We start from the raw sequence: 15,425 nt of genomic DNA, 5'->3' as shown, positions 1-15,425 counted from the left end.
ATATCCTTCTCAACTTCTCAAGCCTGAAATTGAAAATTCTTAAAAACAGCAAAGTTTGGTTGTTTGAAACGTCATTAATATCTAAACACGTTGACTTAACTTAAAAATCTGAGGAAACCCGGTGCCTTAAAATTAAGTAAATAAATTGCATGCATATGCATGTGAACTTGACATTTCTACATAACTTAATTTTTTCATTTACGCATTATTTACTTAATCATTTTAAGGCAATGGGTTTCTTCACTTTTTTTTAAAGTTAAATCAACTGATCACTTTTTTACAGTGAAAATATTTTTCCTCTAAATCAGTCAGATTGTATTAGAGTGTTATTTTGTAGTCATGTGACAAGAAAACCATCAGATTAGACTCTCCTGATTGTCAAGGCTTTTTTTCTTTCAAAATATCACCATTTTACCATTTTATTAAAAGAAACATTTTGATATTTTCATTGTCATGAAGTTTTAAAAAAAATGCTAAATTTTTTTTAATGTATGAAACATAAAAAAATCGATGAAAAATTACAATGATTACATTTCTAATAACTTTTTTTTGAAGATGGTTAACATATTTCTCATTTTTATCATCCTTATTGGTCATTGACCCATATGTAAATTTTTACACCAATGAGCTGATGTTATTGGCTCATTTGCTCCAGAGTGCAGTCCTGCTATTGACTGCTCAAGATCTCATGCAATGTGAAATTATCATTACTTTCTGCAACCAGTAATCCCCCCTCCCCCCTTTCAGGACATGTGGCAGCTTCAACACGAATAAATCAACAACTCATTAAAATTCTACACTTGTATCCAGCTTTAATTTTCACATAGGATGCCAAATGCCAAACCAGAAAGGAGTAAGATTTCATATGTATGTTTTTATCTCTTTTTAAAAAATATGCAGAAAACTGAACATGCTCACAGATCACTTGCACATTACTCTGATTTTAACTCGCAACCACAGTCTGAGCAAACACAGAACGGGCTCAAAAGCTTCAAAAGCAAATAGAAGCTTCATATCGCAATACTAACACAATATCAACCATGGGTTTCAAAATAGATTATTTATAAATAGCAGCTAATAAAAAGCTTTCTAGGCTCACAAAATGGAAATGACTTTTTAGGCAACACCAAATGAAGCAAGGTGTGTTCACACCATGTCGTAATTACTACTGATTACTACTGTATGCAATTAATTGCTATTCTGACTTGTAAAAAGCAGTCACGTGATTGCAGAACTTGTAATTACAAGACTCTTAATTTTCTGAGAGATCTGACTGCACCATGTGACCACTGCAGATTTATTTTGAAGTTAAAGGGATAGTTCACCCCAAAATGAAAATTCTGTCATTAATTACTCACCCTCATGTTGTTCCAAACCCGTAAGACTTTTGTTCATCTTACGAACATGCTTGAGCTTCCGTTTATCATAACTGATGTGTGAGTTGATGAATGTGTATATGTGTATAAAGTTCCTAAATTCAATCTGTTCATCATATAAAGCGATCGTGTCTCTTCAGAAAATTTGGACTAAACCGCTCAATTCATATGGATTAGTTCTACGATCTCTTTATGAACTTTTTGAAGACTCAAAGTGGTAGCTGTCTTTGGAGGGACAGAAAGCTCTCAGATTTCATCAAAAAGATCTTCATTTTTTGTTCCGAAGATGAACGAAAGTCTTAGGGGTTTAGAACGACATGAGAGTAATTACTGACAGAATTATCCCTTTAATAGTGCAAGAAAAACAAAAAGCTCGAAGTACAGAAACACGTGTTATCATCTCTTATTTACGGTAATTACGACATGGCATGCAGCATCAGTCTGCAGAGGAAATCCACTCCTGGCACAGAAACAAGACCGCAGCAATCCACAATTGCGAAGCATCATGGGAAAGAGACAAGAACGGTCTAAAAACTCGTAGGCTAAGCAATATATGTTTGTTCTTTCAAATGTCTCTTTACACTAATGATATAAAGAATTGCAAACCCAAAAACATACGCAGAATATATCAGAAATTAAACTGTAGTCTGCCTGGCTCATATTCATTTCAAATGATTCTGAAAACGGTGCATTCTTCTCCAGAGCAACAACAAAACACTTCACTAAAATAGCAACATAGAGTTCACATTTCAACTAAAAATGACTTACAAAGTCATGACACAGTCAGAAAATGATGTATTATAACAGATAATCACACCAATGTTGAGTATTAAATGTCTCTGCATAAATATGAGGCAAAAATAGGGCTTGCTAAACAACAAAGTGCTTTGAGAATACTCTCCAGCTCCACGGATCTCCTCCAGGAAGGATGTGTTCTGTTTATAGATGATTTATGGTTACAACTGTCTGCTTGCTTCAACAGAAAACATCGTCTCTGTTCTGTGTGAAAGCTGTTCCTTGCGCTCCACATAAAAAGATGAATAACCGCACCTGACAAATGGATGCGTGACTCTGCTCGTCTTCCACGAGGTTGTAAAATGGGTCTAAAAAGCTCAGACGTGCCGCTGGGCACACAGAATCGGATCTGTTTACTTGGGCAGGAACAAATGGCGAGGCATTACATCTCCACGTACTATGGAATTCATCCAGCGATGGCAAATGTCTTGTGTTGGCTGTGGGAAAACACAAATGTGTCATGAAGCTTTGGGCCTTATTGTTGGACGAAAGCATTTTAAATGGATCTTATGCCCCACAGCATCCTGAATGTTTTTATGGGAAAGCGTCTATGCTTTAAAAGCAGGATGGAGTTTGTTTGTTTCTCATTCTGCTGTGCTTGAAGACACAAAGTGGGCAAAAAGGTTTTGTGTTGAGAGGACACATCCTGGAGCTAAGGCTGCACAACTAATTAAATTCAAGTCCAAATTGCGGTATGGCCTTGTGTGATTATTAAAATGCTGCGATTTAATTAAATATGTAGTTCATAGTGTCAAAGTGAAGGAGCCTAAATGTTTTGTGTGCAGTCTTTTTTCACTCAGTTCACTTTTGGGTCAACTGAAAGAATTCGGTTCTTTTAAAGATGACTTAAGTGTGAACATCCTGAAAGTTGCAACAGAAGTAGTGACATTTCATTTCTTCTGTATTGTGACGTACATCCAAGCGAAACAGATTATCGAAAAATGGAAAAATGTTGGTTGTTGATTGGACGAAGGCAGATCTGAATGCAATCTTGCAGTCGATTGGAAAAGTCCGGCATACATCAGCAAAGAGAAGTCTGTCATTTCATCAGAGGATTGAGTTGTGATATTTTGATAGTCACTTTGACAAAAAAATAAACATACAGTACATGTAGGAATCGTTCACAATAAGATGCATTTCATACTGACTTTAAAGAGTAATTATTTATACTTGCAGCAGAATTTTTTTGTGTGGCTTTTTTAGGCTATACTATGAAATGTATTGTTTTGGACCCCATTGACTTTCATTGTATGGACTATAACTGAATAAAAAAAAAAAATTTCTAAATATCTTCTTTTGTGTTCCGCAGAAGTAAGAAAGTCATACAGGTTTGGAACAACATGAGTAAGCTATCTCTTTAATCAAAACTCTAAATTTTAATTAGCTTTTAATGTATACCTCATTGCTGTCTAGGATCAACAGTTCAAGGCTGGAATACAATAGACTACACAATTTTTGCCCAGATTTGCAGTCTGGAAGAGTTAAACCTTGCTGAAAGTCATAGCCAGTCTGCAGATTTTGGGCAGTTTGATTTCCCAGATTTCACATAGAATCCTTAGTATATGATAGGCTCAGACTGAAGGCTTTTTGCTTTAGATTATGATTCTATCCAGTCTATCAGAAGATAGAGCACATATTGTTTTCATCTGTCATGTGTCCCCTAGCAATGAGGCGCATGTTTCTGCAGGACTTTTCTGTGTTCGGAACAACTTAGGATGACGCCTGTTAGTACATTCAAACAAGATCCCAATTTCAAGATCTGGTTTTGAAATGAACAACCAGGCTCTACTGATCAATGAACCACTTCAATGAATATGTATGTATGTATGTATATATATATAAATATAGTGGAGTGATCTATACAATGCTGTGATTTAGCTCAGTGTCATTCTGTTTAGCTTCCCCCAGAGTGGATTGGACTTCACCACAGGCTAGCTGTGTCTGCTCTGTGTTGTTCATGTCAGCGATAATATCCTGAGTAGTATTAGCGCTTTCCTCCATTATTTTCCCATTATCATTAATCTTGCTCATGTCCACGTTCTCCACTGAAGGCATCTCCTTGTCTACTGAGGTTTTCAATTCATCTATGTTGCAGTTTTCAACTGCATTTTTGTTGATGCTTGGATCAATCTCATTTTTTACACCATCACTAATTAGCTTGTTCTCCATGCCTTTGTGTTGTTTCTGCTCAGGAGTGACTGAACCGATTTTTTTAGGTGTGTCTCTGGTGCCGTTGGTGTTGCTGCAAAGTCGGGGGTCTCTTCCTAGGCTGTATCCGCTCTGGAGCATGGAGAGCGTCCGCTGGTGCACGTCTTCCCTATGGCAGCGGTACAGCCCGCGGAAGGCCAATCGAAACTTCTGCGACATCAGGTTGTAAACGACAGGGTTGATCGCGCTGTTGGCGTAAATGCAGATCCTGCAGAAGAGCAGGAACCAGGCGTCCAGGTATGGCGTGCTCACAAAGGAGTTAATGAGAACCAGGGTCCTGTACGGCATCCACAGCAGGGCGAAGAGCACAACCACCACTGCCAGCATCTTAGTGACCTGAAGAAGCGAGAAATTATAAAAGTGGTTCTTTGAAGTTGCTATATAATCGCATATACAGCAATGTAATTAAGTTCAAAGTTCAAACGTGAGCTCTTAAAGGGTTAGTTCACCCAAAAATGAAAATTCTATCATCATTTACTCACCCTCAGGTTGTTCCAAATCTGTATGAATTTCATTCTTCTGCTGAACACAAACAAAGATATTTTGAAGAATGTCGGTAACCAAACAGTTGATGGGACCCATTGACTTCCATAGTGTTTTTTTCCATATGGAAGTCATAGGGTCTATCAACTGTTTGGTTTCCCATATTCTTCAAAATATCTTCTTTAGAGTTCAGTAGAAGAAAGAAATTCATGCAGGTTTGGAACAACTTGAGGGTGAGTAAAGGAGGCATTAAAGGGATACTAATGCCTTATAAATTCAGAGGACTCCCTTTCACATATTGTACTATTTTTTTTTACAAGCTGTTTTTCATGCCATTAACAGGAAGTTGTTAATAGTGTGAACAGATGTTCATGCGTCAATTTAACCTTAGTCTTTTGAATAGTTTATTTTAATGATATGAATCTTGAATATGTTCTTGTAATAAGTTACAGTGTTCGTATAACAAGATAAAAATCCTGACATTTGACAGACAAAATGCAGAAAGAGAATAATTATAGCAACGTTTCAGCCATTTTTATTCTTTTCTATTGATTGTTTTCTATTCTTTTTACACTACTGTTCAAAAGTTTGAAGTCAGAAAATAAATGCTGTTCTTTTGAACTTTCTATACGTCACGGTTTCCACAACGGACGATAATCAGTACTGTTTTCATGGCTGAAAATAAGCACCAAATTCTTAGGCACCAAATCAGCATATTAGAATGATTTCTGAAGGATCATGTGACCCTGAAGACTGGAGTAATGATGCTGAAAATTCATTATATTTAAAAATATATATTTCACATAATTACTCTTTTCTTGCATTTATTCAAATAAATGCTGCTTTGGTAGCATTAGACTTTAAAATAAGATACTGTAACATATAACGTATAACATAAAGATACATATTAACATATTTTTAAATAAATGTTACCTTTTAGGACAGAAAAACAAGCTACAACCAATAATTAGTTAAGCTAGCTATAATGTTACTCATAAATTCATAAACATGTCATAACTTGTAAATTCATAAACATGTCTACTGGATAACAGTGGCCTACTGTAATCTATTAATAATTTTCAACTCTTCAAAACATGCGCCCAAAACTGTCATGTTCATAATTTTTACAACACATCAATGTTAGCTAGCTAGATAATGTTACCATGGTAATGTTACACATTTAAATTAGCAGGATTCGCAGCAACAATGTTCAGTAGATCAAAAGAAAACATATGTTTGCGCTTTCAATGCAGGAAAACACACAGTGAAAATAATGCATAATAACAATGATGTATTTTCATGTCTTCATACAGAATACTTACAGATATTATTTAGAGAAAATATACAAACAGGTTTAGACAGAGTGCTTTGAATTACATTTTAAAATCAATTCATCCTTATCTTCTAGAGCTCAAAAAGAAACAATTACATTATTGTTCATGGCATGAAAACAGAGGGATCGGTAGAGAGAAAGAGCTAGAGAGAGAGACAACGAGACGCAGTCAAACATCAGTCAAACATAATCTTTATGTCAGTGACGGTTAACAGGCAGACACTTTGAGAAGGATGGAAATATATCCACACCATGTTTTGACTGTCAAAGAAAACAAAGCAGTCCTCCCTAGTGCCTCCTTAGTTCATCCGACAAATAAATCCCAAAATTCCTCCCATTAACATTCACAGGGAGTCCTCTGGGGTTGGAGCGTGCTCATTGTCTCACGCTGGAGACAGACAACCGGTGACGGAGACCTTCAATAATAATGACAAAATTGTCTGCACAACAAAGCATCTAATTGAAGCTGTGTGAGGCTGGGAGGAGCTCCTTTAATTAACAAAGCAGGAGATAATGACTGCATGACTGGCAGTGACAATTTGAATATGTATTTGGAATATCTGGTTATTGTGATTGCTTATCAATGGAAAACAAGGTCTTAACACAGCACAAACAAAGCCGGCTGCTACTCATGATTAGGTTAAATAAAGGGGAGCCTCTACTGTAGTGATGACTTTATCAGATTCATAGGAGAGATAACTTCAGTCAACCACAGCGGTGGCACGGGCATCTTGAATCGTATTGAACTTTATGAAATGTGCAGATGAAGTGATCAAAGGGCTGGAGGTGCGGCGTAACCGAGGTACAAAAGCAAAAGAAAGGGAGCCGCTCTTATAACCTCAAAGAGCATAATCTCTAGGAGTATTAAGCATACTTGAGTGAACATCACAAATCATATTATGCAAATGTTCCACTCGAGTGGGGCCCTCTTGAATCTTCAAGATTTTGATCTGAGGCGCACGCGAGCATCTCCACACAAGTACACTCACTCGCAGGGACACGTACACGGAAGGTCACGGAATGGTCTGAATTTTCACCTGTTTGACACTCCAACTCTGAAATATCATTAAAGTCTCAGGACTACAATAAGTATAAGTATGTATATCTGATTCTTATAGTTAACTAAAACAAAAATCGAATAAAAGCTAACTGAAGTAAAATAAAAATAAAAATATATAAAAAAACGGCACATTTATCTAATTTCAGCTAAAGTTGCCAATGCAGCATTTCTCATTTTCATTTAATTTAACTTGATGTACTAAAATAACTAAAAATAGAAATAAAAACCACAGACATATTTACAAAAGCAAATAACCAAAAATAACAATTATTAAATTATTAAAATAAGATATATAACATAACATGGAGATATAAGTATAAGTATAGCATGCCACACTGTAAATGCACTTGCAGTAAGGACAGGTGCACTTAAGGCCATAGAATGGCCTGAATTTCATTATAATATCTAATTCTACACTGTTTGACACTCTATATATCTTGCTGGGTTATTATAGTCAACTAAAACTAAAACCATAAAAAAAAAAAAAAAACATTTTCATTACTTGCATGCATATCATATCTGTAATGTCTATGATCTATCACAGAGCCCATTATTCCAGTGTCACAACATAGCTGTGGCTGATGCAGTGATGGTAATGTAGACCCAAAACTGTACCACGATGGCCCCTAATGCCTCTCTTCTGATGAGATAGATCCTAATGACCTGCTTTATGATGATATTGGCCATTATGTACCCTTTCACATAAAAAAAAAAAGAGCTCAGATGTTTGGTCTGCATCTATATGAGTTTGTTTGCACAAAAGAAGGTATATTATTGTGCCATATACAGGTTTCAGACACAAAAAAATACTACATTTAGTATAAATTCCATTTTAATGCTATCAGGAAAAAGTGTTGCCAATGGTTCCAACATACAGTATCACCCAAACTGAGTTTTTCTTACGCTCAGTTCAAATGTACAATTGGACCTTATTCACAGCACAAAACTCTGCATCTTAAGTTAAGCATTGTCAAATAAACAACAAGTCAGTAAATAGACTGGTGTAAGTCTTGTAAAGAATCCACATCCCAGTAATGTTTCTGGTTCATTTTGAATTGGACATGCTGAAAAATGACTCATGGTTCAGTTGTGAACTTAGTAACGGCTCTTAAAGATCTGGTTCAAACCTCTGATTCGTGAGTGAATTCAAAGCAGTGAATTATTTTGACTGAATCATCAAGAAAAATAAATTGTGGGGTCATGTTTGTGAATCAGACACAAAGGCTTGCACTGTGTTGTTTGTTATGCACTCTGTGTGATGATATTTTAAGTTTAAGATGGCCACCAATGGCAACTAGGTTTTAAATGATTGTCTCCTTTATTATTATGCAAAATTAGGCACTTTGTCTTGTACAAATTAAAACGCAATCAAATAAAAAATAATAATTCTTGACTTGATTATCTAAATTTTGCCAATTAAATGTGTTAAACACTATTTCAAACTGCGCCAGGAAACTATCAACACACTCTTCTTCCCACAAATTGACATTTAGTAGAGTGAAACATTCTTCTCAGAAAAAAACAACTGACCTTTCAAAATACAAATATGAGATAATAATCATAAGGCACGGTACAGGAGAAGAGAACCGCCCCTTGTTTGCCCTCGACTGCAATCTCAGTGGATATTAAAATGCGGAATTGTCAAAAAACAAACTTATGCAGACACACACACACACCTACCTGTTTCCGGGAAGAAAGCGCACTCTTTGGCCGTCCCTGACGACCTGCTTTTCCAGCATCCGCCGGTTCTTTGCAGCTCCTCCTGAGAGTGGGGGCGGTTATGGTGCCCGAGTCTGGTGGGTGGGGCAGAGGATTCAGGTAAAGGATTCGGGCGATGAGACCGTAAAGAGCGATGGCCAGAAGCAGCGGGATAACGTAGAAGATGGCGAAGTCGATAAGGTAAATGGGCAGATAGAGGTCTCGAGAGACGCGGTAACCACACTGAACACGACCGTCAGGGTTCACCTGGATGTCCACCAGGAAGAGCCAGAGCATACAGTAGACACAGGTGAAAACCCACACCCCGGCAATGATGCGTTTGGCTCGGGATACCGTACAGACGGTATGAGCCCTCATTGGGTGACATATGGCGATGTATCTGTGGAACAAAGAGATAATAGTAATGTTATTTAATGTTTAACCCTCGAGTAGGCCTATTCCTCTTTTAGGGATCACACTTGATCCTAGCTGGTCAAAGCAGACCTAAGACTAAGTTATGAAACGAATAATGTACTATATATAACATACTATATTTTGTTTCAGTAATACTTATTCTTTAATATTTTTGTATTTTTACAAAATTTTAGTATTAATTAAATACTTAAGTATTTAAAATCCAATGTATAGAAGGTGGATTGGTGCTATCTAATGGAAGAAATAAAGAAAGTTAAGTTGTCATACTATATGTGACCCTGGATCACAAAACCAGTCTTATGTTGCACGGGTATATTTGTGGCAATAGCCAACAAAACATTGTATGGGTCAAAATTACAGATTTTTCTTTTATGTCAAAAATCATTAGGATATTAAGTAAAGATCATGTTCCATGAAGATATTTAGTAAATTTCCCACCTTAAATATATAAAACATTTATTTTTGTGAATGGATGCAGCACTATCGCCAATAGAAATGAACAACTTTAAAGGCGATTTTCTCAATATTTAGATTTTTCTGCACCCTCAGATTCCAGATATTCAAATAGTTGTATCTCTGCCAAATATTGTCCTATCCTAATAAACCATACATCAATGGAGAGATTATGTATTTCAGATGATGTATAAATCTCAATTTAAAAAAAATTACACATAAGACTGGTTTTGTGGTCCAGGGTCACATTTAGTCTAACTATGGCTTCCCTAGTTGCTTATAAGTGTATTTTCAGACATCATTTTTTTAGGTTTTACATTTGGATATATATTTAGACATTATCAAAGACTATTTCGTCATGGCTGATTGTAGATCCTCTGTAATTTCCCATTCATTATCTTATGGCGGTCAAAGATCAGAAGTGTGATTTTTATCTAAGATTTATTTAGTTTTTTATAATCATGTCCATGATTTTGTGTGTTCATATAGCAAGTGCTACAAAAGTCACCAAGTTTAGTCTACAAAAATAGAACACACTTCATGAACTAAAACCACCAGAAGGTTAAATATTGATATTTAAAATGGTGAAATCCTTCATGGCAAAAAGCGGAAAGAATTTAACTTGTCAATTTGTTTGTATACCCAGTAATAAGCCACAAAGACTATGAATATTCATTAGATTTCTAAGAGCACATATCATATTATCTTCTCCAAATCTTATTCAAAAGTATTTCATTCAGTTTTATGTAACTTCCTTTAATTTCAGGTCTTACCTCTCCACAGTGAAAGCTGTGATTGAACAGGAGGACGCATTTATGCCAAGGTACTGAAAGTAGGTGATGCCCAGGCACCCAGCATGCCCGTACACCCAGGTGGCCATCAGGCTCTCAGAGATGTTCGGCAGACCCGCGGCCACCAGAACCATCAGGTCCGCCACTGCCAGGCTCACCAGATAGCAGTTGGTGGGTGTACGCATGTGGCGTGTGGTAAGAACCACCAGCACGATCATGATGTTTCCCACTATGCCCACGCCACACACCAGCAGCACCAGGAACACAGACACAGTCTTATACTCCAGGGACTCGGACACAGCGTCCCCAGACCCCACCAGGGAGATGTTGGTGGGAGTGTCCATTCTGGAGCTCACATTTTCTGGCATGATTAGTCCTCTTGGTGTGAATATTTACATATAAGATGCGAAGGAACTGGCAGAAATCAAATTGGTGGAGGAGAAAGAAAGCAGAATAGAATCTGTTTGATAATCAAAACATTGAAGAAGGTATGAAAACTTTGTATATAAAAACTATCTATTCAGTTCCAGCTTTTATTGATGGTCTTTTCTCTTATTAAGTATCTTGTTTAATTTTCTTGGCTTCAACCACATAATGATGTTCCTCTGCTGACCGCAACCCATTATTTCTTCTGTGTTAATCTGTAACACTATCCTTCCATTAAAAGCGTCACACTGAAATCCAGAGTCAATTTTTTTCCCCCACGTTAATGCAATCCTCCATCCAATTGATCACTGGAATAAAAGTCAGCAGGGGAAAAGCATGTCTCAATCACTGTTAAAAGGATTTTATAGCCGTCCGTTAATTGCTAAATAACAGTCCATTTCATCTGGCACAAAAAGATAAGACTGAATGCAGAAGTACACCGAGTTGGAAGCATCGCATATTAAAATAACATGATGCAGACTAACACAGACGTCCTATTTGTTCTCTTTACAAATATTCCCATAACACTTGCTCTAGTAAGGATTTTAGGAGACTTCCTCTGAACATTATTGAGACAGGATGAGAAGCTTTTAATTATTCAAATGAGACATTTTAAGTGGTGCACGACGATAAGTAGGGGAAATCACAGAAAGACTTAAAGCCACACACACACACACACACACACACACACACACACAGCTGCTGTGGCAAATGGCATGTTTAATAACCAAGGATCTTTAAAACAAATGCAACCTCTATATTGTTTTTATTCTGTGGATTGAATGATATTACAAATGACATCAATAGCTATTTTTCAGTGTATATTGCACAAAAGACTGCAAATAATGTAAATCTCTGTTGAATGCTCATCATAATGCAAGAACACAATGTTTACCAAAAAAAAAATATTCCTTGATAACATATTTGAACATTAATTCTAGACTGAGAATAGTGTTGTGAAATCCATTAAAGCCACTAAATGGTGCCAAAACATGGTGCGCATGCAGAAGCTTTAAAAACCCAGACATCTGTTGCTCTTTTCAGCTGTCTCTTTGACTTGTAAATAAGACTACACTGCCTCTCGGGGTTCCCTAATATATTGAGGTGGACACGATGTGAAAAGTAATTTAACTCAATCCCGACTTCCCAACCCTGCAAAACCCTGCTCGGACTTCATATCTTCCTCTATTTCATATTCCATTATTACTGCTCTGGCAATGCAAATATGGACAAGAGCTCTGCGGTTTCCCGCTGTCTTTGCATGAATTAAGAAAATTAGGCTATATGATTTTCATATGAGGGACATGTTTGAAATTGAAGAAAAATAATCTTATAAGAATATCAAATTAAATGTTAATAATAATTATATGTAAATAAAAAAAAGAGTGGCTACATCTGGTTTTCAGTAAAAGCACTATATTATCCAACTGTGACATATAAGGAGAGCTCTTCCTTTTCGTTCTCTATGCTTGATTCAGAGATTTTCATTAATGGTGAGAGTCAGGCGTGCTGCTATGAAATGGGCTGTCATTCACATTTGTTTAGCTCTCCTAATTGACTGTATCACTACCAGAATCATAAATCAGTAGAATGTGCTCTAAGGCAAACAGCACAGCTGTGTCTCACAACCTAGTGAGCTATAACTAGACAGCGTTTTGTGGCGATACGGACTGGTTTCAAAAACGCTATGCCTAAAAACGTTGTCTAGGTAGGGAGCTCACTAGGTTTAGGAAGGGTGAACATGATTTCACCAAGTAGCAAGAACATGTTCCTGAATCAACATCTATGTTGATCCTGGAACAACATTCCAATCAACCAATCAGTTTTGAGGGACAAGTTTACAGTTAAAGTTTAGGCTTACAACCAGGGTAAGGTGTTTTTCGCCTATCATTTCCCTCTGATTTTAAGGATAACTTATGGGTAGAGTTAGGTTAGATTAGGAATATGGTTAGGACAAAATTTTCAGACAGTATTGTTGTTCCAGGATCAACAAAATATGTTGATCCAGGAACATGTCCTACTTGGCAAAAGGTAGACAGCCTATATTTGTGCCTGAACAGAAAAGCAGATGTTTCATTAATCCTCTGAAAATAATCATAGTTCTCGACTGACCGCGTGAAACCGAACAACTCAACACAATCTTTTAAGCAACGGTTATTTTGCAAAACAGTTTGAATATTGAATATTAGCCTATGTGAACTTGATTACGTGAACCTTTACATCTATTTTCAAAAATATGTATGCTTTGCTTGTTCATATCGTAATAAATAAAAGGTTCACTACACATAGTATCTAATTAGGCTAGTAATAGCACCGCGGTCCATCTGAACCGCTTTATATAGGATAGGTTATTAAACATAGACGAAACAAGAATTTCAGTATTGTAAAACATAGCTCATGAGCCATATGTCTTAAAAATGTTCACTAAAAGTGCATAATATAAATATATAAATATCATATAAATAAATTTGTCTTCAAAAAATACTTTTAGCAACGGAGTTATGCAAAAAGAAAATCACTTAAAATTTACGTATTATGGAAACTGTCATCGATAACTTCTCAATATAGGATAAAGCGTCTCTTACCAGACATCATTCTTGTAGTGTGGAATCAAAACAGCTCTCATGCAGTGTCGGCTGTAAACCCCTGATGAAAAAAAACAAAATGCACTGATATGAAGTATTTGAAACGACGAGCAAATAATCTGATCTTGTAGAGAAGCGCTAGTAAATGCACTATTATAACTGTAAGTCTTCTCAACTGTAAATCCCTTCATTGCAATAGCGTCCCCTAGTGGAAGCAATAATAACTCGTGCGTGCATCGTGAGTGACACACTGTAGGCTTAAAGATGCACACAAATTTGGACCCCTAAGAAATGAATTGTACATTTGAAAAATGTTGAAACGATGTACACTCACTTTGTGTGACATTTTTATACTTCTTTGTGATCCACATTTTGAGACTCTTTTCAATTATTTTTGGTGTTTTCAGGTTGATTGGGACACTTTTTCCATGTCATCTCAATGGCAAAAAAAGTGTTCAAATCACCCTGGATTCACCCATTGTGTTGACACTGAGACACATTGGCAGGGTATGTCAATTCATTCTGGATTTTCCACAAAGTAAGCATTAATTGTACAAGTATCAAGCAAATAGCATATAGGCCTATTATTTGAGTAGCCCATTATTAGCTTAAGTATTAGTTGTCATATAAAATGGAAGTTGCAAAAATCTGTTCTTCCCCATCCACTTGTTAAATTGTGCTGTAAGGAATACCATATCCAGGTCCAAGAGAAGTGAGAATTCTATCTCAACAGCCATTTATGAGCCTATTTATATTCATATTTAATATAAGGTAAGTTTAAAGGTGATCTCATGGTGTACTGTTCATGGCATCCCGGACACCAATATTTTATAGATTAGTTGAATCACTGTCTGGCCATCTGGGATTTTGGTATGGCGACAAATGTTAGGATCATGATTTTTCGGTAGTTTTACAGCACACCATGAGTGTATCTTACTACCATTTGTTGTTTGCTTTTGGCATCTGATAGAGCGTTTGGACCCAGAAACAGTGACGTCAGACTTGAAGTCTTTTTTCATACTATTTTTGCTATGAATATTTTAGCCTTTGTGTTACCTATAAGCTAGTGTGCTCCAAAACAATGACAAAATTCGCATTTAGAAGATATAAACATTCAAAATCTCTCACTTCTGCTAATATGGATTAATGATTTTGATGACATCACTCTGCACTTCAGCTTCTCATCAGATTTACTGTCCAATCAAATGCTCTCCAGAATTTTAAAGCATCCCGCCCCCCTACATTATAAATAGATGCTGAAGCTCTGGCTAAAATTGTTCAAACATTTACTGTTTTCTACATGGTGAATGGCACATAATGCACTATATAGGGGATAGGGAACGATTCAGACATGCACTGTAAATAAATATGCTTTCTGGTGTCACGCGAACCGCCACAGGGAGCACACAGTCTGCTCCGGTCCAGAGACACAATAGCACAGAGCGGATCATATGCGCGAATCGACGCAGAAACGTATCGGACCCATTTGAATTCTATACAGAATGCTTTAGTTTAAAGTGACATGGAGGAGATTAGGAGGAAACTGCATCTTTACCGAGCTCAACGGCTCTGGTTGAGCTGTGATATTTAAACAAAATGCTATTGGCTATTTTAAAAAGGGGAGGAGCTGTTCAATGTCCCACCCTGACATCAACACATTGAATAATGCTACGCGTTTCAAGACACTTCAGTGGGACTTTAACAAGCTGATTCTCGAACAAGAAAAAAATTAGGACGGGACTTGATTTTATCTATAAGGAATTGATTGGATCACTGAATTGT

The 15,425-nt window shown here is 36.6% G+C and overlaps 1 protein-coding gene across 1 annotated transcript; it reads right to left on the bottom strand.

Annotated features, from left to right (window-relative positions):
* Nucleotides 1–734: 734 nt before the first annotated feature.
* Nucleotides 735–13,805, bottom strand: trhr2 (thyrotropin releasing hormone receptor 2). The gene is made up of 4 exons (XM_079874194.1): nucleotides 13,644–13,805; nucleotides 10,615–11,010; nucleotides 8,936–9,353; nucleotides 735–4,715 (listed from the first exon to the last, which is right to left on the bottom strand). Exons 2-4 carry the CDS (start codon nucleotides 10,998–11,000, stop codon nucleotides 4,029–4,031), a joined length of 1,491 nt encoding a protein of 496 aa, XP_079730320.1. The 5' UTR covers nucleotides 11,001–11,010; nucleotides 13,644–13,805; the 3' UTR covers nucleotides 735–4,028.
* Between the last annotated feature and the right edge of the window lie 1,620 nt (nucleotides 13,806–15,425).

Source organism: Squalius cephalus (genome assembly GCF_949319135.1).
Source record: "Squalius cephalus genome assembly, chromosome: 6".
Classification (NCBI taxonomy): Eukaryota; Metazoa; Chordata; class Actinopteri; order Cypriniformes; family Leuciscidae; genus Squalius; species Squalius cephalus.
Note: the sequence above shows the minus strand (reverse complement) of the source record. Positions and strands in the feature narration are given on the sequence as shown.